The sequence below is a fragment of the Drosophila obscura genome, unplaced genomic scaffold (assembly GCF_018151105.1).
Source record: "Drosophila obscura isolate BZ-5 IFL unplaced genomic scaffold, ASM1815110v1 contig_31, whole genome shotgun sequence".
NCBI lineage: Eukaryota > Metazoa > Arthropoda > Insecta > Diptera > Drosophilidae > Drosophila > Drosophila obscura.
Genome location: NW_024542819.1, coordinates 506837 through 534685, shown reverse-complemented (window position 1 = coordinate 534685; position 27849 = coordinate 506837). Strand labels below are relative to the sequence as shown.

Here is a 27849-nt window from a genome sequence, read left to right as displayed (position 1 = left end):
CTGAAAAAATTGCAATTTGTGTAAGTATATTTGTTGCTTTTGAAATTGTTTGCGTTTTAAACCAACCAGTGTGGTTTTTAATGTTAAATGTCGTTACAAGGCTTCAAGGAGCCGTAAAAGTAGACAAGACATTACACATCGCAATGAAAATAATCGTCTACGCACAGCAATTTCCCGTTTAAATCAACGGAACAATGATGCAACAACAGCAAATTAACGTCGTGATATACAAAATGTACAAGGTTTGCGTTCGCGTACAATAGTGTCACCGATTACGCTGCTCATAGGCAAATTATAATTGGTCCAATGAACAACCGTTGTCGTCATTGTCAGGCACTAAAATTTGAAGGTGAAACAGGTGGGATTTGTTGTGCGAGTGGTAAAGTGAAATTGCCTGAATTGGGCAGCCCACCACAACTATTGAGCACATTACTTAATGGATTGACACCTGAGTCTACTCATTTATTGAAGAATATACGAAAGTATAATTCGAGTTTTCAAATGACATCTTTTGGCGCCACAAATATCATAAAAGTGTGGTAGGATAAGCCCTATCAGCCCCTCTCTATAAGATTAACCCACTGCCAATACGGCAGCACTATCGCATATGAATAACCCCTAAATATAAGGCCACACTGGAAAAAGACGGAATATACGGCCTCCAGAAAAGACGCTCGCTCATTCGAAAAGGGGCATTAAGAAAAATAAGACGTGTGCGGCGTAATAAAGATATACAAAAGTGCATACCCCTGTTTTACTCTCACAAAAGACAACTTCATGCCAACGTTAAAAGTAATGAAATAGTTTTGTTTATGCAAATGTAATGTTTGTTCCCATTCTAAGGTATACTTTAATTTAGAACGAAGCATTGATCGCTATTGAAGACCTTTGCTTGATGATGGCAAGCAACGCATTAGCTCAATTAGGTATGACAGCGCCGAGTCGTGAAATACACGACCTTTTCAACAAAGAACTGGAGCGTGAAGAACTATTATTATGCCGTGCTTAATGCGTTTGTGAAAAACAATGAGCCTCACTTAAATATCAATCAAAGAACGGTTTACGACCAAATATTGCGAGATATCGCAAGATATCTTTTTGGATGCTGCTGGAGGAATATGCAGGCTGACGATAATCCTACATGCAACATTTCAAAAAGATCTGAAACGGCGAGAGTGCTGCAGCAATGCTTTTTTTTTTTATGGGATGAGTGTTGTGAGGAATGGAGATTTCTCACAGGGGACCGAGTAAAGGTTAAGGAGAGAGGCCACGGCGAATTCGCATGAAAAGGGGGCAGAGAGCCGGGTCCCGTTAGGAGAGTCGGGAATGGTGGAGCGCGCAAGAAGCGGCGGTCACGTCAGGCCAGGAACGGCGGGCACGGGCCGGCAGTGGTCCAGCGTATGACCATATATGGCCATGAGATCACGCCACCGGCCCGGTCCCGTTAAGAAAGTCGGGTATGGTGGAGCGCGCAAGGAGCGGCGCTCACGTAAGGCCGGGAACGGCGGGCACGGGCCGGCAGTGGTCCACGCATGACCATATATGGCCATGAGATCACGCCACCGGTCCGGTCCCGTTAAGAACGTGGTGAGAACGAGAAAGAGGACGATGGAAAGCTACCGGCGACGCACGGACTTACCGCTGTTGTTATGCAGAGGCACAGAAGCCAGCGTCGAAGCAAGGGTATAAGAGGAGGCCAGCGTCAGCCGTGAGGGGACAGTCAGTGGAGTGTAAGTCACCAGTCCAGACGCGAAGAAAAGCGAGTGCGACAGAACCAACGGAAAAAGTGAGAGTCAACGAGAGAATCCCAGGAAGGATCAAAGTGTCCCGATCAACAGGCAGCAGTTAGACCCAGCGAAGGGAGCAAAGTCTGCGAGGTGCCAAGGGAAGCTCAACGAGTAACGCTGTAGTGTCACGGTCGAAAGAGAATCGGTGTGTGCGGAGTTGTGGGCGTGGATCAGGCGCGAGCCGGGTCGGACACATAGCCATAGCACCAGCGAGGACCTGAGGGGCCGGTGTCGCGAGAGCGTCTAGCATTTGAGACAGATCACTATTGTATATAGAACATAAGAGCCGTTAAGTATAAGATACCAATAAGGTACCCATAGCCAGTAAATAAACTCACCCGTGCATTCTTTAATTGTCTGTGAGGCAACATACAAATTTGTTGCAAACGAACCGTCGGCCGCTGAGCCAGCCTTGCTGATTCGGACGGACAGAAACAGTTCGTTACAAGTGGCGCCCAGCGTGGGGCCTCACGACAAGCAAAGAGAGGAGTGCATTGGGAAGGGCGGTACTGAGTGACGTATATATATATAGATATATACACCATGAGGAGCCGACAGTGGATCCATTCCCTGAGGAAGGAGGAGCTGGTCCGATGTGCCCTAGAGTTTGGGCTGGAACGCACCGTGACTGTTTAAGGACTGGATGCAAAGTCGGCCGTGTGAAGGAACCCTTCCCAACCACCTCCACCTACCTCAACCCCTCACCGGTCTCAGCTCCCCACCTACCTCACCCACACGTCATCTTTTATAATTAGTAATATATTCTCAATATTTTTAGTTCTAAAAAATTTAAATATAGGGCCTATCCTTTATTGAGGGACCAGAACCCTCACCCTGTCCAGAACCAGTACCAGAACCAGCATAGGAACCAGCACATTGGAACCAGCATAGGAAACAGCACATCGGAACCCGTACATCGGAACCATCATAGGAACCAGCACATCGGTACCAGCCCACCAGAACCAGCGCCGGAACCACTACCGCAAGCGAAGAGAAAGAGATTAAGAGCAACGACCACGACACAAAAGAGCGCCGAACCACCTGCCCACCCACACCCACACACCCACGGGCTTGGACCGCTGATCACGCCGTAGCGCAAGCGCACGCAACGATGAGTAGGAGAGAAACGCGCAGACTCCCAGCCGCTAGCGCGACCGAAGGAACTCCCACCCACCCACAGAGTCGAGCTTGACCGCTGCTCACGCCATAGCGCAAGCGCACGCAACGATGAGTACAGAGAGACTCACAGACTCACAGCCGCTAGCGCGACCGTAGGAACTCCCACCCACCCACTGAGCCGAGCGCGGAACACTGCCCACGCTATAGGGAGAGACTCACCGGCTCCCGTGAAGAAGAGTGGTGAGAGCGAGGAAAAAGCCAAAGCACCAGCAGAGGCTAGGGGTAGAGAACAGAGATTTCGGGGCTATCGAAGGAACGCGCAAAACAGAGGATCGGGACAGAAGTTTGAAGTCTTGAACGCGCCGGTCGCAGCCGGGAGAACCAAAAGGAGTGAAAGTGAAGAAGAAGGCGAAGAGGCAACGAGGAGCCAACAAGGAGAACAGGAGCGGAGCCAGACAACAGAAGGATGTACCCGAAGCAGGAGGAAGAAGAGGGGTAAGCTGGTCTCACATAGGTGAGAACGAGAAAAGAGTTAGGTGCGATGTTAGGGAAGTAAGGACACTAAGCTAGTAGGCAGGAAATAAATAAAATTATTAAAACTCACACACATCGTTTCTATATATGAACATTTGTAGTTTTTTTTGATTCCGTTCCTCCGCCCAGCTACCCAAGTCCGCTACCTTTCCATCTCCTCCCTCTCCCCCTCGCCTACCCTCCTCATCCCGGGGACGCCAGCTGAGTGAGACGGTAATCGGATGCCACCGTCTTCACGAACCGGGCTCTTTCCCATTCCTCTAACCTATCCTCCTCCATACTCAGGTACAGCCAGTACCTCGTGCTCTGTCCCCGCACCCAAGCGCGTTCCACTCCCACGGGGTCTGCGTCCCATGGGACGTGCCCTATGCCCATATCGACCACGCGGTCTTCCACCACTACCCTGGGCCAGCGCCGCCCTACGTCACACCCTGCCCAGGCGGCACCTCGCCCCGCTTATATGCCCGCTTACATGCAAATAAAAGCGTGTGAACAATTGGGAATAGAGACCGAACAACGACGAGTGCCCTGCAGACCAGATCATACGACGAGCGACCCGACGACAAGGAGCGCGGGGCCAGAGGTGCAAGGCGACCACGCGCCCAAGGTGACACGGCAAACAAGCGCCGGCAGCGAGAGGGGAACAGAAAAGGCGCGCGGAGTATCTCCACACGAGCAGCGGCGCCAAGCGATAGCGGAGAAGTCGTGGTCGGCTGGGACCGAGCTGGCGGCAGAGCCCTCTGCCCAGAACCGAGCCGCTGGCCGATATAAGGAGGAGCACAGGCGGAGGATCGTCACTTAAGTCCGAGGCTTCAAAGCGATCACTAGCAAACCAAAGTCTTGAAAAACATATCCTGTCCCAGGATCCCTGAACTACCTAAACGTGCTGCGTATCCTAGGACTGTAAAATATATCCTGTTCCAGGATCCCTGACCTACAGTGCCGCACCGCGTTTCCTTGCACAGTAAAGCATATCTTGTTCCAGGATCCCTGACCTACAGTGCCGTACCGTGTATCCTACCACTGTAAACCACATCCTTAACCAGGATCCATGACCTACAGTGCCACGCCGCGTGTCCGTGCACAGTCAAGCATATTCTTTCTAAGGATCCCTGACCCACAGTGTATAGCCAAGTAGCCTTTCCCACCCCGTGCCGTGCACCCCCCATAGCAGCTCCACTCCGGAACCCCAATCTTCAGAGCCCTGCCCAGGGCAATCAAATTTGGGTGCTGTATCCCCACAATAAGGATCTCCAATCAACAGGGCTACACGCCACCTAACCCGGAGCAGGACAACACCGCACTAGGAACAGGATGAGTACCCGTTGGATTGGCTCCGGCCGAAAGGACGATCTGCACAGTTTGGCCAAGGAATTTGGGCTAGGAGAAACCGGTACCGTAGACGAGCAACGCTGCCGGCTTTCAGCCTTTGCCACACGCAGCGGACACTCGGAAGAAGTACAGGCCAGACTTGAGGAGTTGAATGACCACTTCGTAAACATCCCTAGTCCCAGGGAGCATCGAAGCCCAGCTACGTCGCCGGGGCCAGAAACTCGCACAAAACGAGAAGGAGACATGGACGAGAAGAAACGACAGTTGATCGTGCCCGAGTTGATTAGCCTCACCAGAGACCCAGACTCAAAAGCCACAGGAATCCAGGAATCGGTAGCCGATCCGGTGGCCATAGAGGACACCCAGCCGCATCGTCCGTCCCAAGGGCCACCACGCCTACTGCTTCCAGAGCTGCCCAGCTCGAGCAGAGGGTCTGGCACTGGGCAACACGTAATTCCGGTGACACCGCCCATTGCCCAGACCGACGACCAGGCTCGCATGGTCAGGGTACCAGAAGCCACACCTCAGCCAGGCCATGGGATAAACGGATCAGGACCCAACGCCATCGTGCCCCGGGCCACAACGGCCGGATCATCGATTCCCGAGGAGCGCTACCAACCAAGCAGCTCCCAGACCCCGCGAGTCTCTCGCCCAGGAGGGGAGATTTCGTATTCCTTACTGGCGGACAAACTCAGGAAGTGGGGACTCACTTTTGATGGCCACGCCGACCCATTGGCATTTATCGAGCGACTGGAGGAGAGAGTGGAATCCTACGGAGGGAGCCCAGAGCAGCTACCACGTGCCATCTCGGGCCTCTTGACCGGCAAAGCAGAGGGATGGTTCCGCACCTTCCAGATGCAAGGACAAAACTGGACTGATTTCCGCAAGGAGTTCCTGGAGTTCTTCCTGCCGCCCAGATACTTCCAACGCTTGGAGGACACCATCCGACCAGAAGCCCAAAGAATCATTCCGAGATTACATGATTGAACTTCGTCTGATGATGCAACGCGCCCGATACACCCGTGAGCAAGAGCTAGACAAGATCTATGAGAATCTTAGACCGGAATATCAACTGTACACGCGCAGGCATGATTTTCGCTCACTCACCGAATTAAAAGCGAGGTGAGGACCAGGATCAGCATGGCAGATGGATCAAGAAAGGAGATCACTCAGGCTATAACAGTGAAGGTGCGCCTCGACCAGCAGGAAACCCAAGTATCGCTTTTGGTCTTGCCCACAGTGCTGGACGACCTAATCTTAGGCCTTGACTTCTTGGGTGGAGCCATGCCCGGATCCCCCCCAACGACAACCAGAAAATGCCATGCTGCCGCACACCCGGACAGTAACCTTCGCCATCCCTCTGGTGACCCCAAGTCACCCACCAGCCACCCCGATTCCCCAAGCCACAACCGACACCACCGAAACTACGCCCCGTGCCAAGCAAATCAGCTCCAACAAACAACACAGGAAGACAACCCCGCCAACCAACCCGGACCGGCACCCGACTACGAACCAAGAGTTGGCAGAGACGGCCATCACCAGCGCGGCAAACCAGGAGTCACCTGCAAAACTACGAACACGGACAGAGACTTTGGCAGAGGTAGCTGTATCCAGCGGGCCAAACCAGGAGTCAACCCCGAAGCAACGGTCACGGACAGAGACTTTGGCAGCGGCAGCCACACCCAGTGTGCCAAACCAGGAGCCTCATGCCCAGACACCTTCACGGGCAGAATCTTTGGTGGAGACGGCCATCAACGGCATGTCGAACCAGAATCCACCAGCAAGAAAACGACAACGAACCAAGACTTGGACCGAGACGGCGACAAGCAGCCCAGCAAACCAGGAGCCGACTCCAAGAAAACCCAAGGAAAACCCCAGCACTCGCACCAAACGGACAACATCGATACCGAGCCCCGCGCCCGACGCGACCGTAGAGGCTCCGGAACAACAGGACGCCGGCAACAAGAACCAAAACGTGGACTACAACCTGGAGCCACTGGACGACGCCAAAGCAGGCCGGACAAGGAATCCGTTCCGCACCACCGATCGGGACGACTACGACCAATCAATCTTTGCCGCGGTCACAGCCATGGAATTGGCGGACCTCTCTCCCTGGCCACCAGCCCCCGACCACGTAGAGCCTCCCACAGCAGAGGCAGCCAAATTCTTGGAGGAGGAATTGTCCAAATTCGACGGGATGACCGAAATTTCACAGATCGCAGAGCAGACGATCACCATGCGGGACGACAAGCCCGTGAAGCAGCGGTATTTCCCCAAAAATCCAGCAGATCCCGGTGGCCGAAGGCAGCCGAGCTGCAACAGCATTCACCGTTCCTGGTAGAGGCCTTTTCCAATGGAAGGTCATGCCATTTGGTCTCCACTCCGCACCAGCCACCTTTCAACGAGCCCTGGACAGCGTCATTGGCCCCGAAATGGAGCCACACGCCTTTGCATATCTGGACGACATCATCGTCATAGGAGCCAGCCTGGAAGAGCACATCGAAAATCTGCGGGAGGTCCTTCGAAGACTACGGAAAGCCAATCTCCGGCTGAACCAGAACAAATGCACCTTCTTTAAGAAGAGCCTGGTGTACCTGGGCCATTTCAACAGTGAACAGGGTATCCACACAGATCCGGACAAGGTCATCGCAGTCCAGAAGCTAACGCCACACTGAAGTTCCTTCGTCGCTGCATAGGAATGGCCTCCTGGTACCGGAGGTTCGTCCCGAACTTCGCCACGGTGGTCCAGCCAATGACCAAACTGTTAAAGAAGGCCCAAAAATGGGAATGGACTGAGGAGCAGCTACAGGCATTTGATAACCTCAAAGAAAAGTTGACCCAGGCGCCAGTCTTGGCGTGTCCCGATTTCAATGAACGATTTGTATTACAAACAGACGCCAGTGACTACGGCCTCGGAGCAGTGTTGACGCAGCAGATCGCCGGAGAAGAGCGGGTCATTGCCTACGCTAGCCGTCGCCTCCTCCAGACAGAGGAAAATTACTCTACCACAGAGAAGGAATGTCTGGCCATCGTCTGGGCCGTCAGGAAGATGCGCTGCTACCTCGAAGGCTACCATTTTGAAGTCATTACCGACCACCTCGCGTTGAAATGGCTCAACACGATCGACAACCCGACTGGAGGCATCGCACGCTGGGCACTGGAACTCCAACAGTTCCGGTTTGACATCCACTACCGATGTGGAAGCCAAAACGTGGTAGCAGATGCACTGTCTCGGCAACCGGTGGAAACACTCCAACGAACAGAGGAAGACCGACCCACCTGTCCATGGATGTCCATGTCCAACGGTTACTCAGGCGAATACAGACACAGCCAGAACCGCTTCGCAAAGCCACAACGGCACTGCTGGAGAAGGCATTCCGAGAACGCATCCTTAGCAACTTCAGGACGCCCAGAAAGTTTGTATGCGACAATGGTACCCAGTTTACGAGCCGCTCCTTCAGAAACTTCTGTAAAATGGCCGGGATGGAATTGCAACACACTGCCCCATATACCCTTCTGCAGAATCCAACCGAGAGGGCCAACAGGACGATCAAGACAATGATCGCTCAATACGTGGAACAGGACCAACGAACCTGGGATGAACTTCTGTCAGAACTAAGTCTGGCCGTGAATAGCAGCACCTCAGACACGAAGTGTTTCAGCCTCGCCTTTCTGATGCATGGACGAGAGCAACGCCTACCCGGAGCACTGTACGACGAGGTGACGCTAGGGCCATGCCAGACCAGCGAGGACCCACAGGACATGGCATCCAGACTCAGCGAAATCTTCCGAGTGGTACGAGAGAACACCCAGCGTGCTTTTCAAGAGCAAAGCCGAAAATGAAATCTTCGGAGGCGCGAGTGGCAACCCGTGATTGGAACACTGGTCATGCTTTGCCAACACCAACTATCCAGGGCCGCCGACAACTTCGCCGCAAAACTGGCCCCAAAGTTTGAGGGACCGTATCGGGTCATCAAGCTCATCTCCCCGACCATAGTACTGCTACAACAACACCTTGGACAGCAGCGGCGAACCGCCGGGCTGGCGGATCTTAAAATGTTCCACGACCACAACGACGAGCAGTGACCAACCTGAAGACATCGCAGACGAAGAAGACCAGAACAAAGCAGCCACGGGCGCGGACGACGCCCAGCCGTCGGGAGAAGACGGCAGTCAACCCCAGGACACGGCGCCCAACGCCTCAATCCATAGGGCAACAACGCCCGGCTCACCACGGGCCAACGGTAGGGTAGCTGTCACCGGTCTCTCACCGGTCCAGGCACCCCACCCCAACCCTTCCGCGGGGAACACAGCACCCAGAATGCCGATCCCGGAGGCATCCCATCGCACGTGGCTGTGCAACCGCTACAGGAGCTCGCCGAAAGCCCATCCACCTCACGGGTGGCTCTACGTCGGCTCGCCATCGCCGGCGACGCAACTGTGGCCGCCATCCAGGGAGGACGGCCCCACGAAAACATCGGGGAACTCCAGCTCCTACGACGGGAGAACGCAGCCCTCCGCAGCAAGCTGCAGCGTCTGCGACAGCGGGAGCAGGAGCGACGACCCCCTACGGGTGCGCTGAAAAGCGGCCAAACTCTGGCCGACAGCGGGAAAGGGTCGGGAATTACAAGCGAGACCGAAAGTATGGTCCCCAGCCCATTTCCCAGTCGGGGTGACGACGAAAGTACGGAGGAATACCCGCGGACGGAGTCGGGCATCGACGACGGGCGAGACACTCCACCATCAGACCCACGGGCAGACACTCCGCCTCCCGAACCACGACCAGCCACTCCACCATCAGACCCACGGGCAGACACTCCGCCTCCCGAACCACGACCAGCCACGCCGCCACCAAAATTGCGGGCAGACACTCCGCCTTCAGACCCACGGGCAGCCACGCCGCCACCAGAGCTGCGGGCGGACACTCCGCCAGGAAGACGACCTCTCGATCGGGTTATCCGGACCCGAAGCGGAGGAGCTACAAAACCTGTTCCGGGAGCTGCCAGCGCTGGATGATATACAGGAGGAGCGGGATTGGGTGGAGGCACCGGCTGGGTGGCGCATGGAGACGCCCGGTCGACGGATCCCGGCCACCCTGAGGGAAAGTGCGAGCCAGCGGGCGCTAATAATAGGACCCCGGACCCGGGAAATTGAGATCCACGACGGGCAGACCTTCCGCGTGTCGGTAAACCGAGGAGGGGAGGTCTTCATCTCGGTACATCCCCCGAAGTAGGAAGGGAGTGTGATGGAACCCTTCACAACCACCACCACCTACCTCAACCCCTTACCGGTCTCAGCTCCCCACCTACCTCACCCACACGTCATCTTTTATAATTAGTTGTATATTCTCATTATTTTTAGTTCTAAGCCGTCCATATTAAATAGCCATACAAATTTAAATATAGCCTATCCTTTATTGAGGGACCAGAACCCTCACCCTGACCAGAACCGGTACCAGAACCAGCATAGGAACCAGCACATCGGAACCAGCATAGGAACCAGCACATCGGAACCAGCATAGGAACCAGCACTTCGGAACCCGCACATCGGAACCATCATTGGAACCAGCACATCGGTACCAACCCACCAGAACCAGCGCCGGAACCACCACCGCAAGCGAAGAGAAAGAGATTTAGAGCAACTACAACGGCACAAAAGAGCGCCGAACCACCTGCCCACCCACACCCACACACCCACGGGCTTGGACCGCTGCTCACGCCGTAGCGCAAGCGCACGCAACAATGAGTAGGGGAGAAACGCGCAGACTCTCAGCCACAAGCGCAACCGAAGGAACTCCCACCCACCCACAGAGCCGAGCGAGGACTGCTGCCCGCGCCACATGGAGAGACTCACCGACTCCCGTGAAGAAGAGCGGAGAGAGCCGAAAAGCCGAAGCGCCAGCAGAGGCTAGCGGCAGAGAAACACAGATTTCGGAGCCAAGGAAGGCACGCGCCAAACAGAGGATCGGGACAGAAGTTTTGACTCTAGAACTGGCCGGTCGCAAGCAGAAAAAGAAAAAGTGAAAGTGGAAGCAGAAGACGAGGAGCGGAACGGGAGCCAACAGAAGTGGAACACCAGGAAGACAGGAGCGGAGCAGGAAGCAGAGGGGTAAGCTGGCCTCACGTAGATGGGAAGGAGAAGAGAGATAGGTGCGATCGTAGGGATTAGCGACACACACACACACTCACACAGACACTAAGCTAGTAGGCAGGAAATAAAGACAACTATTAAAACCTACACACATCTTTTATATACATACATGGAAATTTGTGGCTTTGTAGCTCCAGTTCCTCTGCCCCGCTACTCAAGCGTGGAGCCGTAGTCAACTACCTTCCCGTCCCCTCCCTCGCATGTTTGGGAAGCCAGCCAGTGGTGTCGTACGCGGATGCCCCGGCATCCACGAACTGGTCTTCCCTCTCCCTCTTGCCTAACCTCCTCCACCCCGGTCGAGCATTTGTTGACTCCGTTCCTCCGCCCCGCTACCTTCCCGTCCCCTCCCCCTTCCCCATCGCCTACCCTCCTTCCTCCCGGGGACGCCAGCTAAGTGAGACAGTACGCGGATGCCCCTGTCTTCAAGAACCGGGCTCTTTCCCCTTCCCTTTTACCTATCCTTCTACATACCCAGGGTCAGCCAGCACCTCGTGCCCGGCCCTCGAGCCAAGCGCGGCGAGGCGTCCCACTTCCACGGGGTCTACGTCCCACTTGGCGTGCCCTATGTCCTATCGACCAGGCGGTCCGTCACCGCTGCCCATAACTCTGGGCCAACGCCGCCCTACGTTTACGTCCTACCCAAGCGGCACCTCGCACCGCCAATATGCCTTCCCGACCCCGTCTCTATGGTCTTCAATCAAAATCTTGCTGTATTGAAGGCCGGGCCCTGGACAGACTGAGAGGCTGTACCTTGGCTGGGAAACTTCCTTACAGGTGAAAATCAAGAAGCTGAGGTTGATATATTTAGTTAACTAGTTCGCAAAAATGTGTGCAGGTTTTTACTGCCAATAACTGATTAATGACGATATTAATGGTATCAATATATATGCAATAGATTTCACCGAATTATCCAAATTTCAGCACAATTTTTTTTTTAATTTTCTTGCCTACAATTTGTAGTAAAATTCGGTAACAACCTCTAAAATAAAAACTTTAATATTACTATCAAACCCAAGAGAACAAAATTAAGGGGTGTGGTGTGCCGTTTAAATTTCAAAAAACATTTTTTTGGCTTAAATGCTTAAAATGAAATCGTATACGTCTCATATACACATGCTGCATGTGGGCAGCCGCTGCATCGTCTAGAACCACCTTTACTGCTGCTTTGCTCTTTCCCGGTGTTCGTCAGCCGACGAAAGCCGTGAGGGAGGCTCGTTAGCAAAGCAGAAGATACTTCAAGATCGATCATCACCGTAGTCATGCGTTTTGCTGTTCATAGCTCCGAGCGATCGTAAACTTAAATATATCGGTTTTACCGATCGAACACAGTCCAAGTCGGTTCCGTCTGTTATTTACATACCTCTCGAATAAAATCCCCACATATCCGCCCTGCACGAAAATAAATCACATACATATATACATTATAAACGTTCAAAAACTTGTGTAATTATTTACGACTCCAATCCACGCTACTGAAGAAGCTCGACATAAACATTTACAAATTATTGAACAAGATTTTAGTTGGAAATTATCACATAGCAAAAAGCCTTTATGTTAATATGGGAAAACAAAAACAACCACCGAAATGTTAAGCCAAGTAAACGCATTATACAACTATTTTAGTTTTGCCGTGAAACTTTTCTTGCAGAATTTATTTTTAAGAAATCAAAATTATAATTTTATTCGTTTTGAATTAATATGTGTTTACAAGTATTCTTATCCTTTCAGGATTTTCTTATTATTTTTCTTAAGGTGTAAAATAGTTAGGATTTATTTGCCAAACTTTTAATTTTTCGTCTATCCATGCTCTTAGGCTAGCAACGTTTGTGTAAACTCCGGGGATATTTTCTTCTCCACAACCAATTCCCCAAGCTACTATTCCAGCTGACTTAAACCGATTTTTCTCGCCTTTAATGGGGCATACTAATGGGGAGCCACCATCACCCTTGCAAGTGTCTTTATCCTTTTCGCCGCCTGCACATATAAAACTTTCATGCAATATGAAATGCTTTCCCAGGCGAGTTTCGCGCAAGTTGGACTGGCACTGTTGCTTCGGCATAACAGGCAAATCAACCTTTTTTAGAATGACTTGATATTCGCCATCTTTGCCAAATTTGTTTTTGCCCCAACCTGTGGCAAAGCAACGCTCATAATCAAATACATCCCCTATGCTTGGCAAGCACACTGGCTGAATGTTCTCTTGAGAGGTAAACGAACTTTCAAGCGATAGCAATGCAACATCATTATAAAGTGATCCCTTATTAAATTGTTCATGATACACTATTTCTTTCACATAACGGTCCTCATGTGGTATTATTTCTTTTTTGGTTTGAGTGTCCCATTCGCCTGCTCTCACTAAAAAACATAAAAAAAAAATATTTATACATTAAAAATAAAAAAATAAAAATATTTTAATAAGAAAGGAAGGCTAGCTCTGAAGCTAGTGTCTTTATCCTTTTCGCCACCTGCATACATACAACTGTAATGCTACATGAAATGGTTTTCAAGAATAGTTTGACCCTTAGGACAAAACATAAGATTAATAATTTCTGTGTTAGCTATATGCCTGTCTTCCGATTCGTAAACAATTTTATTGGGCTCAAAAATAAAACACTCAATTTTTATAAGGAATTTCTTGGAATTTTTATTTCCTAAAGACCTTGTTGCCCGATTGTTTCTATAGAAGACTTGAAGGTTCTGCTTTACATGAGTATACTGATTGAGGGAATAAAAGATGGCATAGAGCCACTCTCTCTTCTATGCTTTAAAACAGTGGTCGTCACTGTAGCGTATGTAGCAAAAACCCAAAGATGACTGCGGCCGAAACTGGTTTATTGCTTTACACTGCGATTTATAATAAAAATTGAAATTATTTCGTTCTGAAGCTTTCGTGTAAAACACAATTATTTTCTCTCGGTGTTTTTTTCGTTCTTCCTCTGGGAAAAAATCGAGACAACAAAAGCCGAAGTCGCATTGCAGAAGCCTTTTTCTATACCCAATAGATAGGGCCGTGCCAAGCCCTGCTTTAAAACCTTTTTGGCAAATGGGTAATACCTCTGAAAAGTTAAAAAAAGTATATAATATTTACATACCAACAATTGAGCTTGCCTCTTTGTTATGAACGCAGTGAGCAGCTGTTAAAACAACATTTGGAGCTATTAAAGCACCTCCACACTCATACACGTTCAGTTGAGCTTCTTCTCGCAAAATTGCAACCATCCATGGAAATTCCGCGAACTCTGCTTCTTGATTTACAGCTCCTGTTATTTTAAAGCCAAAACCATTTGGATTTTGATATCCACAGCCTTTTGATGTATCGGGACGTGTTATTGTGGTATCAATTTCATCTTTCTTAATAATGAATGTAAAATGAGTTTAGCTCACTAACATTTGAAATAAAAAATACCTTGTTTGAAAGATCACAACATAGATCCAAATAGTTTTTACATGGTGAGGCAGTGTCGATTCGGATGTCAATTATATTTTCACCACTGGTATTTATTGTGTTGTTTGTACATAACCATCGAGGCACGCATTCTTTCTGGTCCCCACAGGACTGATACTGGCCTGCGGAGCTTGATGAATCTTTTGGCTCAACCGTTACAGCATCGCTTCCAGTAATTTGTGTTGTAAATGTTGATGAGTCGCCTATTTTAAAAATATCCGCTATAAGGTTGTCAAGAGATGTGTCCTGCGCAAGACAAATATACACCATGGTGCAAAATATAGCACCATTGAACAAAGGCATGATACTGAAAGAAAAAAAAGTAATTTCTCTGTAAATTTGGGGTCCAAATGTAAGCAGGCTGCTCGGCAAAGCGCCGACCACTGGGAATAATAACAAATAAACAAAATTAAACATGAAACGAATATATATACTTTATGGAGTCGGAAACGTTTCCCTCTCTGCGATACACACATATACTTTAACCACAAATACAATATACCCAAGGTTGAGCCAAAAAAAATTTTTTTTTTAAAATTTGAACGGGACACCTCTTAGTTTTATTATCTTGGGCTTGATAGTAATATTAAAGATTTTACTTTTATTCAAGACTTTTTTTTAGAGGATGCCACCGAATTTAACAACATTTTTTAAGAAAGAAAATAAAACGAGAAGGAACGTGTGAGTCGTTTCTGCGGACACGACTCTACTTATACCCGTACTCAGTCAGTATATACATTTTTGAGCTTATGATTTTATAGAATTAAAAAAAAAAAATTTTACATTTTACATTTTTTTGCTACATCTGATATCTACATCTACATATACAATGTCTATTCTACATCTAACATGTAGATTGTACATGTTCCATTCATATTCTACATCTCCTCCGCTAGGGGTTGCCGCGCACTGAACGCGGCAGAGGTGCGAGCGAGAAGGAAAATGAGTTGCGTTGTTGTTTGATGGAGGGGGACAGGGGAAGCAACTGAAAATTAATTTCTTCATTCTGGCTATAATTATGATCCGATCTGATTCAGATTTGGCAATCTGGTAGATATGGGCATTCTCTACGATACTGCGTTTTTAGTTTTATCGTATCTTTAAAACTGTGCCTGCCACAGATTTTCGTCCTTTGTGTGGGCGGAAGGGGGCGGGGCGAAATTTTGAAATACACTTGTAGCAGTGTGATATCACATGAGTCTGGAAACCAAATTTGGTTTCTCTAGCTCTTATAGTCTCTGAGATCCAGGCGCTCATCAAGACGGACAGACGGACAGACGGACGGACGGACGGACAGACGGACATGGCTATATCGACTCGGCTATTGATGCTGATCAATAATATATATACTTTATGGGGTCGGAAACGTTTCCTTCTCTGCGTTGCACACATCCACTTTTACCACAAATCTAATATACCCCTTAACTCTTTTTTGAGTACGGGTATAAAAATTATTTGTCTAATGCTGTGACGTATCTATACTACAAATATGTAGAAAAAAATCTGAGTGTAAGCGGCTATCTCCGCAACGCGTGCACCAAATTGCATGCTGTTTTTTTTAAATGATAGCCAGAGAATGTGACTTGGTTTTCACAAGCAAATTTGTACTTTTCTATAAATAGGTTCCTCAAGAATTAAAAATGAATCAAAAAAATCTTAAATTTGGTCGTAGGCGTTCAAACGCCTATTTCATTTCATTGCATGCGGTTTTTTTTAAATGATAGCCAGAGTATGCGGCATTTACAAGTTTTCACTTTTCTATAAATAGGTTCCACAAAAATTAAAAATTAATCAAAAAAAATCTCAAATTTGGTCTAAAAATGTGTGTTTGAACGCCTACTTCACTTCATTTTGTGTCATTCTGTAGAACAAATTTGGTCTAAAAATGTGTGTTTGAATGCTTATTTTATTTCATTTTGTATCATTCTGTAGAACAGAACATTTGATGATAGATTTTGTTTTTTATAACTTTTTGTGTGAAAATTTGTTTTCTGAAAAAATTACAATTTGTGTAAGTATATTTGTTGCTTTTGAAAATGTGTGCGTTTTAAACCAACCTGTGTGGTTTTTAAAGTTAAATGTCGAGACGATTAAATTTGGGTCGGCGAACGCGAAATTCGTTTCAAGTTGTGGCTTCAAGGAGCCGTGAAAGTAGTCAAGACATAACACAACTGTAAAACAACTGTAGACGCATTAAAATTCAGGACAAATTTGACTATACATCTGAAAACTCTAAATTAAAAGAAAAGAATAACATACCTCAAAATAAAATTAAGAATCTATTATGCTTAGGAGATATTTAAATTTAAATTTAGAATTAAAAATGTGTATAAAACTAAGCAAAATTAGCTATAAGAAATATTCGATCTAATCCAATTTCATTTATTAATTAATCGTATTGGAATTTTTGTGACTAGTGCACTAATCATAAGGTACAACCTTGTAGCACTAGGAAAATCAAAATAAATAAACAAACAAACAAACATCGCAATGAAAATAATCGTCTACGCACAGCAAGGTCCCGTTTAAATCAACGGAACAATGATGCAACAACAACTGCAAATGAACGTCGTGATATACAAAATCTACAAGGTGTTGCGTTCGCGTACAATAGTGTCACCGATTACGCTTCTCATAGGCAAATTATAATTGCTCCAATGAACGACCGTTGTCGCCATTGTCAGGCATTAAAATTTAAAGGTGAAGCAGATGGGATGTGCTGTGCGAGTGGTAAAGTGAAATTGCCTGAATTAGGCAGCCCACCACAACCATGAACACATTACATAATGGATTGACACCTGAGTCATTTTTTGAACAATATACGAAAGTATAATTCGAGTTTTCAAATGACATCTTTTGGCGCCACAAATATTATAAGAGACAACTTCATGCCAACGTTCAAGGTAATTAAATAGTTTTGTTTATGCAAATTGTACGTTTGTTCTCATTCTATCGTATATTTTATTCAGATTCAAGGTCAAATATACCATCGAGCTGGCTCTTTGTTACCTTTCGACAACGCAGACCACCAATTTTTGCAATTATATTTTATCGGGAACGCGGAAGACGAAGCTGATCGTCGGTGTGCCATTATTACCAACACGCGGAGCCAAATTATTTTCGATTTGCAAAATATGTTCCATGAGCACTACGAATTGGTTCAGGTTTTCAAAACATCGCTTGATCGAATGCCATCTGACGATCATAAAATTGTTATTCGAGCTGATAAAACACCGGTTGGCGAACATGCAAGGCGTTTCAATGCACAAAAAGTTGACGAAGTGGCAATAGTCATAGTTGGTGAGCAATTTAATAATCGTGATATTGTGCTTCATCGTAGAAATGAACAACTTGAACGTGTATCCGAGACTCATCGCTGTTATGATGCACTACAATATCCCAGATTGTTTTGGAGCGGACAAGATGGCTATAATTTCAACATTAAAATGATAAATCCAGTAAACGGTCGAGAAGGAACAAAGAAAGTTAGTGCTATGAATTATTACGCATACAGGCTGCAGATACGGCAAAATCAAGACAACCACATATTGAGGTGTAGAGCACTTTTTCACCAGTATATTGTTGACATATATGCAAAAATTGAATCGGAATGGTTAAATTTTCTTCGATTCAACCATGCAAAATTACGTTCCGAAGAGTATGTTCATTTGCGTGATGCCATTAACAACGATGGTAATGCACAAAACGTTGGAACTATGATAATATTACCGTCATCGTATGTTGGAAGTCCACGTCATATGTTTGAGTACGCGCAAGATGCGATGTCATACGTTCGCCGTTACGGTCGACCAGACCTCTTCATCACCTTCACGTGTAATCCGCAATGGGAAGAAATCTCGGAATTATTGTTTGTTGGCCAAACATCGAAAGATCGCCATGATATTTTAGCACGTGTTTTTAGAATTTTAAAATTGAAATCACTCATGGATTTAATTGTCAATCGCGGTGCATTTGGGTCTGTTCAATGTTGGATGTATTCAATTGAATGGCAGAAACGAGGTTTGCCTCATGCGCATATTTGAATTTGGCTGATTGAAAAAATAAGGCCGAATCAAATTGACGATGTGATTTCGGCAGAAATTCCAGATCCGACAGTGGATCCTGAATTGTTTGAAGTGGTCACCATAAATATGATTCACGGTCCGGGTGCATGTCATAACGCCCAGTGTCATAACGCCCGGAGGGCTTTATGTCACTTTTTTGTGGGCCTTATGACACTATAACGCCCGAAGCTAATAAAAATTAAATATTTTTATTATAAAAATCAATTTTCACTTATAACACTCCCCAATTCGTAACCTGCCGAAATCCTAATAGTAGAAGTGTTCGCGCGATTTTTTTTTTTTTAATTTTTGACTGCATCTTTTGGAAATAAATGTTGAGATTGAGCCGCGGAGACACTACAGTCTTCTACATAACAAACATAACGCGTACTAGTTTTTAATGCACTCTTAATTTTAAATAATTGTTGATGGGTTGTGAGAAGCAACAACTTCGAATTTTTTCGAAAGCCAGCAACAATTTTATATTCATAGGGAACGACAGCTTCCATTTCGCGTGCACTTTGTTTACAGATCAGTGATAAACTAACTCTTCCAAGCTCGTCATTGTGCCGAAAACTTGAAAAATGCTTAGAGAGATAAAATAATGAACGGTATTTTTCTTATCTGTAATCTCATTGATTCTTGATGCACTTTACAAGTTTTTAAAAGTTGATGGCGTTATGACACTATTGAAAGTGTCATAACGCCCGCGGAAGCTTTGAAACTTTGAGAGTGGGCGCTATGACACTTTCAATAGTGACACTTTTTTGTGTGTCATAACGCCCACGGGCGTTATGACACTGGGCGTTATGACATGCCCCCTCACTGGTCCATGTGGTGCGTTGAATTTGAATTCACCCTGTATGGTTGAAGGGAAATGCTCCAAGTGGTCTCCGATATCGCCCACGGGCGTTATGACACTGGGCGTTATGACATGCCCCCTCACTGGTCCATGTGGTGCGTTGAATTTGAATTCACCCTGTATGGTTGAAGGGAAATGCTCCAAGTGGTCTCCGATACAGTGACGGGCAACGATGGATATCCCGAATATCGGCGTCGATCAACTGAAGATAATGGCCATTCGGTAACTTTGAAAATTAAAAATCAAGAATTGGAGATTGATAATCGTTGGGTTGTGCCATATTCACAGTTATTATCTAAGATTTATAAAGCGCACATAAACGTAGAGGTCTGCAATTCAGTTCAATCTATTAAATACATTTGCAAATACATTAACAAGGGCAGTGATATGGCTGTTTTTGGAGCAGCTGCTAATGTTACCGATGAAATCACTCAATTTCAAATGGGCAGATACATCAGTTCAAATGAAGCAGTATGGCGCATATTATCATTCCCGATCCATGATAGGCATCCAACTGTAGTTCATTTAGCTGTTCATCTTGAAAACGGTCAACGCGTTTTTTTCACACCCGGAAATGCAATGCGAAGAGCTGCGCAACCACCAGCAACAACTCTAACTGCATTTTTTTCGTTGTGTCAAGCAGATGATTTTGCGTAAACATTGCTATACGCCGAAGTACCCGAATATTATACGTGGAATAATTCGTCAAAAGTTTTTCAAAGGCGAAGACGCGGAAAAGCCGTTCATGGTCAGCCAGTATTGTTTCACTCAGATGCGATAGGACGAATTTATACAGTTGATCCTAAAAATCAAGAGTGTTTTTGTTTGCGATTGCTGCTAATAAATGTTCGTGGACCAACATCATTCAAATCTTTGCGAACTGTTGATGAAGAATTGTGTGGGACGTATCGCGAAGTATGCGAACGATTGAATATGCTTGAGAATGACATGCATTGGGATCTTACACTTGAAGATGCAGCATTGTCATCAAGTCCACATCAAATTCGGACACTTTTCGCAATTATTATAGCCACGTGCAGTCCAGCAAAGCCAATTGAATTGTGGCGAAAACATCAAAATCATTTTTCAGAGGATTTTATACATCGATTGCGCCGTCAAACGGTAGATATAAACATGGACTATACGCCGGAAATTTACAACGAAGCATTGATTGCTATTGAAGACCTTTGCTTGATGATGGCAAGCAAAGCAATAGCTCAATTAGGTATAACAGCGCCTAATCGTGATATATACGACCTTTTCAACAAAGAACTGGAGCGTGAACAGCAGTATGATCGTGCCGAGCTTAATGCGTTTGTGCAAAACAATGAGCCACGGTTAAATATCAACCAAAGAACGGTTTACGACCAAATATTGCAAGCTATCGAAGAACAACATGGCGGATTGTTCTTTTTGGATGCAGCTGGAGGTACTGAAAAAACGTTTGTCATTTCGATTATTTTGGCTACCATTCGAGCACAAGGTAGAATCGCATTGGCTTTGGCTTCGTCTGGCATCGCTGCCACATTATTGGATGGTGGTCGCACGGCGCACTCTGCCCTTAAGTTGCCCTTGAATATGAAGGCTGACGATAATCCTACATGCAACATTTCAAAAATATCTGCAATGGCGAGAGTGCTGCAGCAATGCTCTCTTATTGTATGGGATGAGTGTACTATGGCCAACAAGAAGTCACTGGAAGCACTTAATAGTACGTTGAAAGATATTTGTGGAGATAACACTGGTCAACAAGATTTTTCCTCAAGGAGCAAAACCAACTTTTTATTAAAGATTTGGGGCTTAGAAATGGTTTGATGATACTTTTTTTTTTTCTATGGCAGAACTTTTTTTTGAAAAATTTTTGAAAACGTATTTTTTTTTTAGCTTTTTTCAGAGGAAGCGCTTGTTTTTTTCACATAAATCTAGTATCTTACCTCTGGTTGTAAAGAACTTTGCTATTTTGAAAAGGTAATTAAAACAGCTAGAAGTTAAGCCCAAACACTTTGGGATTTCAGCTTACCGTCTGCGAAATATAAAGCATTGAAATGCAAAAATGATGATTTTTGTGCGGTATTTTTTACGAAATTTTGACTTTAAAAACTCAGGAAAAGTCGAAAAAAAATTATATCTTGTGTCCTCTATTTTAATTGGCAGTTGGGCCCGCCGCCTTCAAAAAGGTATTTTTTGTTCATTTTTTCCATATTTTAGGTTTGGTTAACGAATTTTAGCTCCAAAGTCTCTCCAGAGATTTTAATGAGCGATACCTTAAACGACGCCAAATTCTCTATTTTAATTGGCAGTTGGGCCCGCCGCCTTCAAAAAGGTATTTTTTGTTCATTTTTTCCATATTTTAGGTTTGGTTAACGAATTTTAGCTCCAAAGTCTCTCTATAGATTTTAATGAGCGATACCTTAAACGACGCCAAATTAACACACCTATACACAGAAAAATAGAGGACACAAGATATAATTTTTTTTGACTTTTCCCGAGTTTTTATAATCAAAATTTCGTTAAAAATACCGCAAAAAAATCATAGTTTTCATTTTCAAATCATTCCCAGACGGTAATCTAAAATCACAAAGTTGTTGGGCTTACCTTGTAGCTGTTTTAATTATCTTTTTTAAATAGCAAAGTTCTTTACAACCAGACGTAAGATACTAGAGTTATGTGAAAAAAACAAGCGCTACCTCTGAAAAAAGCTTTAAAAAAAAATACCAGACTTCAAAAATTTTTCAAAAAAAAGTTCTGCCATAGGAAAAAAACCATAATTCTTTAAAAAATTTTAAATGTCCATATCTATCAGAAAAAGTCGGTTTGGATCCTTGAGGAAAAAAAAGTTAGATTTTGTCGAGTAGTGTAATCGATTGTTTGGTGGTGCATTGATATTGTTAGCAGGTGATTTCAGGCAAACATTGCCTGTAGTCAAACTAGGAACTGCTGCTGATGAAATTAATGCGTGTTTGTAAACATATAATTTGTGGCGCTCTGTTAAAACATTTAGCTTGACTACAAATGTACGTGTTCAATTGCAAAACGATGCTTCAGCAGATTTGTTTTCCAGACAACTGTTAGACATTGGTAATGGCATTCTTCCCGTTGAAAATTCTGGCTTCATAACGTTTCCAAATAATTTTTGCACTTTTGTGTCATCGAAGGAATACTTGATTCAGAGCGTGTTTCCAAATATTGTACAAAATATATAAATTTTTAGAAAAAAATCTGTGTGTAAGCGGCTATCTCCGCAACGCGTGCACCAAATTGCATGCTGTTTTTTTTTAATGATAGCCAGAGAATGTGACTTGGTTTGCACAAACAAATTTGTACTTTTCTATAAATAGGTTCCTCAAGAATTAAAAATGAATCAAAAAAATCTTAAATTTGGTCCAAAAGTGTGTGTTTAAACGCCTATTTCATTTCTTTTTTCCGCATCGCGTGCACCAAATTGCATGCGGTTTTTTTTAAATGATAGCCAGAGTATGCGGCATTCTTTCTTTACAAAAGTTTTCACTTTTCTATAGATAGGTTCCATAAAAATAAAAAATTAATAAAAAAAAAAATCTCAAATTTGGTCTAAAAATGTGTGTTTGAACGCCTACTTCATTTCATATTGCGCTAAGCAGTGGACATCGGACACCCCCTTATTCTGTTTTTTGTTAGTAAATAGAATTATAAAATTGTTTCAAATCTTTAGTTTAATGTCTGTGGGTTACTACCGCGAAAAGAAAATACACTTTTTTTGTTAAATATACATTAAAAAATTTATTTCGTCGGTTTTTTCAAATAATATTGAAACTTAGAAACTAGTTCATATTGATAATAAGGTACTTTAAATTTGTTATACCCGTACTAAAAAAAAGAGTTGAGGGGTATATTAGATTTGTGGTAAAAGTGGATGTGTGCAACGCAGAGAAGGAAACGTTTCCGACCCCATAAAGTATATATATTCTTGATCAGCATCAATAGCCGAGTCGATATGACCATGTCCGTCTGTCCGTCTCGATGAGCGCCTGCATCTCAGAGACTATAAGAGCTAGAGAAACCAAATGGAAACCAAATTTGGTTGGACTCATGTGATATCACACTGCTACAAGTGTATTTCAAAATTTCGCCCCGCCTCCTAAAGGATGAAAATCTGTGACAGCCACAATTTTAAAGATACGATAAAACTAAAAACGCAGAGAATGACCATATCTACCAGATTTCCGAATCTGAATCAGATCGGATCATAATTATAGCCAAAATGAAAAAATTGATTTTTAGTTGTTTCCCTCGCCCCCTCCTGCCAGAGACCCGCTAGTTATTCTCTTTCACGCTCGCACACTCTGCCGCGTTCAGTGCGCGAGCGCCGTCTAGTTGAGGAGATGTAGAATCTAAATGGTACATTTAGAATCTACATTTTAGATGTAGAATATACCTTGTAGATGTAGATAACAGATGTAGCAAACAAATGTAAAATGTAAATTTTTTTTTTAATTCTAAAATTCTAAAAATCCATGCTCAAAAATGTATATACTGACTGAGTACGGGTATAAGTAGAGTCGCGTCCCCAGAAGCGACTCACACGTTCCTTCTCGTTTTGGTTACTGTTAAAAAATAAACTATTGGTGAAAATCAAGAAGCTGAGGTTGATATATTTAGTTAACTAGTTCGTTAAAATTTGTGCAGGTTTTTTACTGCCAATAACTGATTAATGACGATATTAATGGTATCAATATCAATTCGGTAGATTTCACCGAATTATCCAACTCATTCAGCAAAATTTTTTAATTTTCTTGCTTATAATTTTTTTTAAGATTTGGTAGCAACCTGTAAAAAAATTTTTTAAATAAAAATAAAAGCTTTAATATTACTATCAATTTCAAGATAACAAAATTTAAAATAAACAATTTTTTGGCTCAACCCAATGCGAATGGATTTAAATTCCCTCTCAATGTCGGCAATATACTGATAAAATAAAATTTTCCCAGAAAAGAAAGCACACCCGTATGTTGCGCATACCCCGCCCAGTCAACAAGCTCACGCGTCGTACCAAAACGTTTATAAAACTTTTTATGAAGATTCTTATATCATGCAATTCATTCTTATTCATGCAATCTTTTGGAACAATGGAAGTAGTGTCAGCACTAGGATACGATAGAAGAAAAGACCTGTTATCGTTAGACATATCATAGCATATAGCATTCACTCCTACATCACTAAAACCATATTCAGGATATCGCTCCAGGGCGAATAAAAACTGAATTAAACGGAAAATACCAATGGCATATGATGCATGTCGCATTCTGCAATAGGCAGTTCGCAATATGTAATACAGCAATTGATATCTGAACTAACAAGAACTAAGTCTAGAATTTTATTTAACCTATATAAAAATAAAAATAGCATATAAAAAGGATTTCGTGCGGTATAAGCACATTGCTGGACATCGTAGCCGACGACTGCGGATTTACAGACCATACCAACGAACAAAAATTAAAGTCACCAACAGCGCAGAGATTCTGGCGGTGTCGAAGTATTTTATATTTTTGAAAAGAATGCGTAGGGACTTAGCACCGTCTATTGGCACCGTCCCAGCAAGTGGCGGTACCGTCCGATCCGGCCACGGATGAAGGATACAGGGCAGGGATAGGCATACTCCACTGAGCGACAGGGGTGAGGCCCATGCAGAAAGCCGGCCGAATCGTCACAGTCCGATTTGGCAGCCCATCATCTTCGTTCAGAATATTGGGCGGGTGCGCTCAATATATTAATCTAAAACGACGACTCTGTCGAATCGACGAATATTTTCTGTTCAAAGGTTAAAAAAGTCAATTTCACAGATAACTCGTAATCAGAAGAAGCATATAGTATGTGTATATATGGAAGTCAATATGCATATATGTGCACTTTGCTGGGCCAAAATTTGATCAACACTCCCTTATTCTGTACTTTGTTAGTAAATAACATTATACAATTTTTTTTAAATCTTTAGTTTAATGTTTGGGCGTTGCTACCACGAAAAGAAAATACACTTTTTTGGTTAAATATATATACATTTAAAAAAAATTGATTTCTCGGTTTTCTCAAATAATATTGAAACTTCGAAGGATTAATGACGATGTTAATGGTATCAATATATATGCAATAGATTTTACCGAATTATCTAACTCATTCAAACAATTTTTTTTTTATTTTCTTGCCTTAACTTTTTAGTAAAATTCGGTAACAACCTCTAAAATATTTGTTTAAATAAAAATAAAAACTTTAATATTACTATCAAACCCAAAATAACAAAATTAAGGGGTGTCCCGTTTAAATTTCAAGAAAACATTTCTTGGATCAACCTAATGTGCACCTATGGTATATGTATAGGATAACATGTGTGGAGAGTTTATTTAGAAATGAGTTTTTATACGGCGGTCATCCCTTGTTTCTAAGCCACACTAGGACAGATAGGCGGATGAATTCGCCATCAGAAAATTTTGTTCGTTTTTATAAAATAAATGGAAAAACATTTTACATTTAAACTGTAATCCAAATTTTTATTTAAACCAACCTCAAAATTAGATCTGAAAAAATTAGTCAGGGCAACAACAAATAGTGAATTCCTCCGAACAGCTGTGGCAGCTCGATTGGGTTATCGGCAAATCTCTGTTAAACATAACTTTTTGTATGAGCTGGCACTGACGCGTGGGTATAACAGAAGTACATTTTGCGCTTAACAGTAGAAAAAGTAAAAATTCACAATAGTGGATTACAGAGCGCCTTGAAATGAAAAGTATGACTTTTTGCTGAAAAGTAAAACGCAAAGTGAATGTAAAAACCGGAGCCTGTCTGAATGTTTTTTTTAGATATTTGTTTTACTTATCACTTAGAATTATCCTATTTATGTTTTTAGTTTATTAAAATTCTAACATTCTGTTTGACATTCGTTGAACTGAAAGGGTATACAAACGTAGGGGTTTTGATATAAGTTTATCTGGGAATTTTATTTATGTATATTTTTTTCATTTATATGAAAATAATAATATTCTTGATTTTTATTTATTAAGATTGTAGTACCTACCATACATATGCATTTACATGAAGTGATTAAAAATATATTAACCCACTACACAAATATACATTAGCTTGATAAAACAAAAATGTTTTTTTTTTTTTATTTAAACGGGACACGATTTAATTTTGTTACCTTGGGCTTGATAGTAATAATAAAATTTTATTTTTAATTAAAAAATTTGTATAGAGGTTTCTACCGAATTTTACAAAAAATGTTAAGCAAGAAAATTATTTTTTTTTGCTGAATGAGTTGGATAATTCGGTGAATTTTATTGCATATATTGATACCATTAATATCGTCATTAATGATTAATTGTCAGTAAAAAACCAGCACAACTTTTTGCAAACTAGTTAGCTAAATATATTGACATCAGTTGAATTTATTTATTTTCACCAATAGTTAATTTTTGAAAAGTAACTAAAAAAAATAGAATACATTATTATCAATATGAACTAGTTTCTAAGTTTCAATATTGTTTGAAAAAACCAATGAAATACATTTTTGTAATGTATATTTAACCAAATAGTGTATTTTTTTTTTTTCAGCAAGCCTCAAACATTAAACTAAAGACTTGAAAAAAAAGTTGTATTATTTTATTTACTAGCAAAGAACAAAAAGGGGGTGTCCGCTTGAAAAACAAAATTTTTGATTAAATTTTGGCCCAGCCTAATGTACATACATACAATAGCATGCAAGTATACATTCAAATTATACCTATGCAGTTCTAATTATATAATTCGAATTAAAAATAACAACACAAATACACTATTTCTTATTTATTATACCGAATATAAGTAATCCAATTTTTTTTCGGCTATAATACATACACAGTTTATTCGACTGAATTCTGAAGTCTGAGCTTTTTCTAATAAGTGTGGTAGCCGATGCTTTGTATTACTTGGTAATGACTAAATGACAAAGCTACTTTGATTTCTGAGTTAATCTTTTTTGAAATTGATGGACAAATATGTACACACCACACAATGCGCGGCACTTGAATAGCAACAATGAAAATTTTAAATAAAAAGCGTTTCACTACTCGACACGAGTTTTTCTCAAGAAACAAAACCAACTTTTTATTAAAGACGTAGGGCTAAGAAATGGTTTGGTAATAATTTTTTGTTTTTCTATGGCAGAACTTTTTTTTGAAGAATTTTTGAAATCTGGTTGTTTTTTTTAAAGCTTTTTGCAAAGGTACCGCTTCTTTTTTCACATAACTCTAGTATCTTACGTCTGGTTGTAAAGAACTTTGCTATTTTAAAAAGATAATTAAAACAGCTACAAGGTAAGCCCAACAACTTTGTGATTTTAGCTTACCGTCTGGGAATGATTTGAAAATGAAAACTATGATTTTTTTGCGGTATTTTTAACGAAATTTTGATTTTAAAAACTCGGGAAAAGTCGAAAAAAACTTTACCCTGTGTCCTCTATTTTTTTTTGTATAGGTGCATTAACTAGGCGTCGTTTAAGGTATTGTTTATTAAAATCTATGTAGAGACGGTGAAGCTACAATTCGT

General features: G+C 43.4%; 2 protein-coding genes across 5 annotated transcripts; one reads left to right on the top strand and one right to left on the bottom strand.

Moving 5' to 3' along the window:
• On the top strand, positions 1 to 18777 carry LOC111071439. Of its 3 annotated transcripts, none has more exons than XM_041594687.1 (3): positions 1 to 20; positions 16442 to 17270; positions 17337 to 18777. In XM_041594687.1, exons 2-3 carry the CDS (start codon positions 17214 to 17216, stop codon positions 18408 to 18410), a joined length of 1131 nt encoding a protein of 376 aa, XP_041450621.1. In that variant the 5' UTR covers positions 1 to 20; positions 16442 to 17213; the 3' UTR covers positions 18411 to 18777. The 3 variants fall into 3 exon arrangements, with proteins under 3 accessions (XP_041450621.1, XP_041450620.1, XP_022218465.2); XM_041594686.1 differs by lacking the exon at positions 1 to 20 and adding an exon at positions 16342 to 16378; XM_022362773.2 differs by lacking the exon at positions 1 to 20 and having other exon boundaries at positions 16385 to 17270.
• On the bottom strand, positions 12340 to 27264 carry LOC111078220 (phenoloxidase-activating factor 2). 2 transcript variants are annotated; one of them, XM_022372796.2, is made up of 4 exons: positions 27160 to 27264; positions 14329 to 14674; positions 14015 to 14273; positions 12340 to 13277 (listed from the first exon to the last, which is right to left on the bottom strand). In XM_022372796.2, the coding sequence occupies exons 2-4, from the start codon at positions 14668 to 14670 to the stop codon at positions 12670 to 12672; spliced, it is 1209 nt and encodes a 402-aa protein (XP_022228488.1). In that variant the 5' UTR covers positions 14671 to 14674; positions 27160 to 27264; the 3' UTR covers positions 12340 to 12669. The 2 variants fall into 2 exon arrangements, with proteins under 2 accessions (XP_022228488.1, XP_041450619.1); XM_041594685.1 differs by lacking the exon at positions 27160 to 27264 and adding an exon at positions 27118 to 27135.
• Positions 27265 to 27849: the final 585 nt, after the last annotated feature.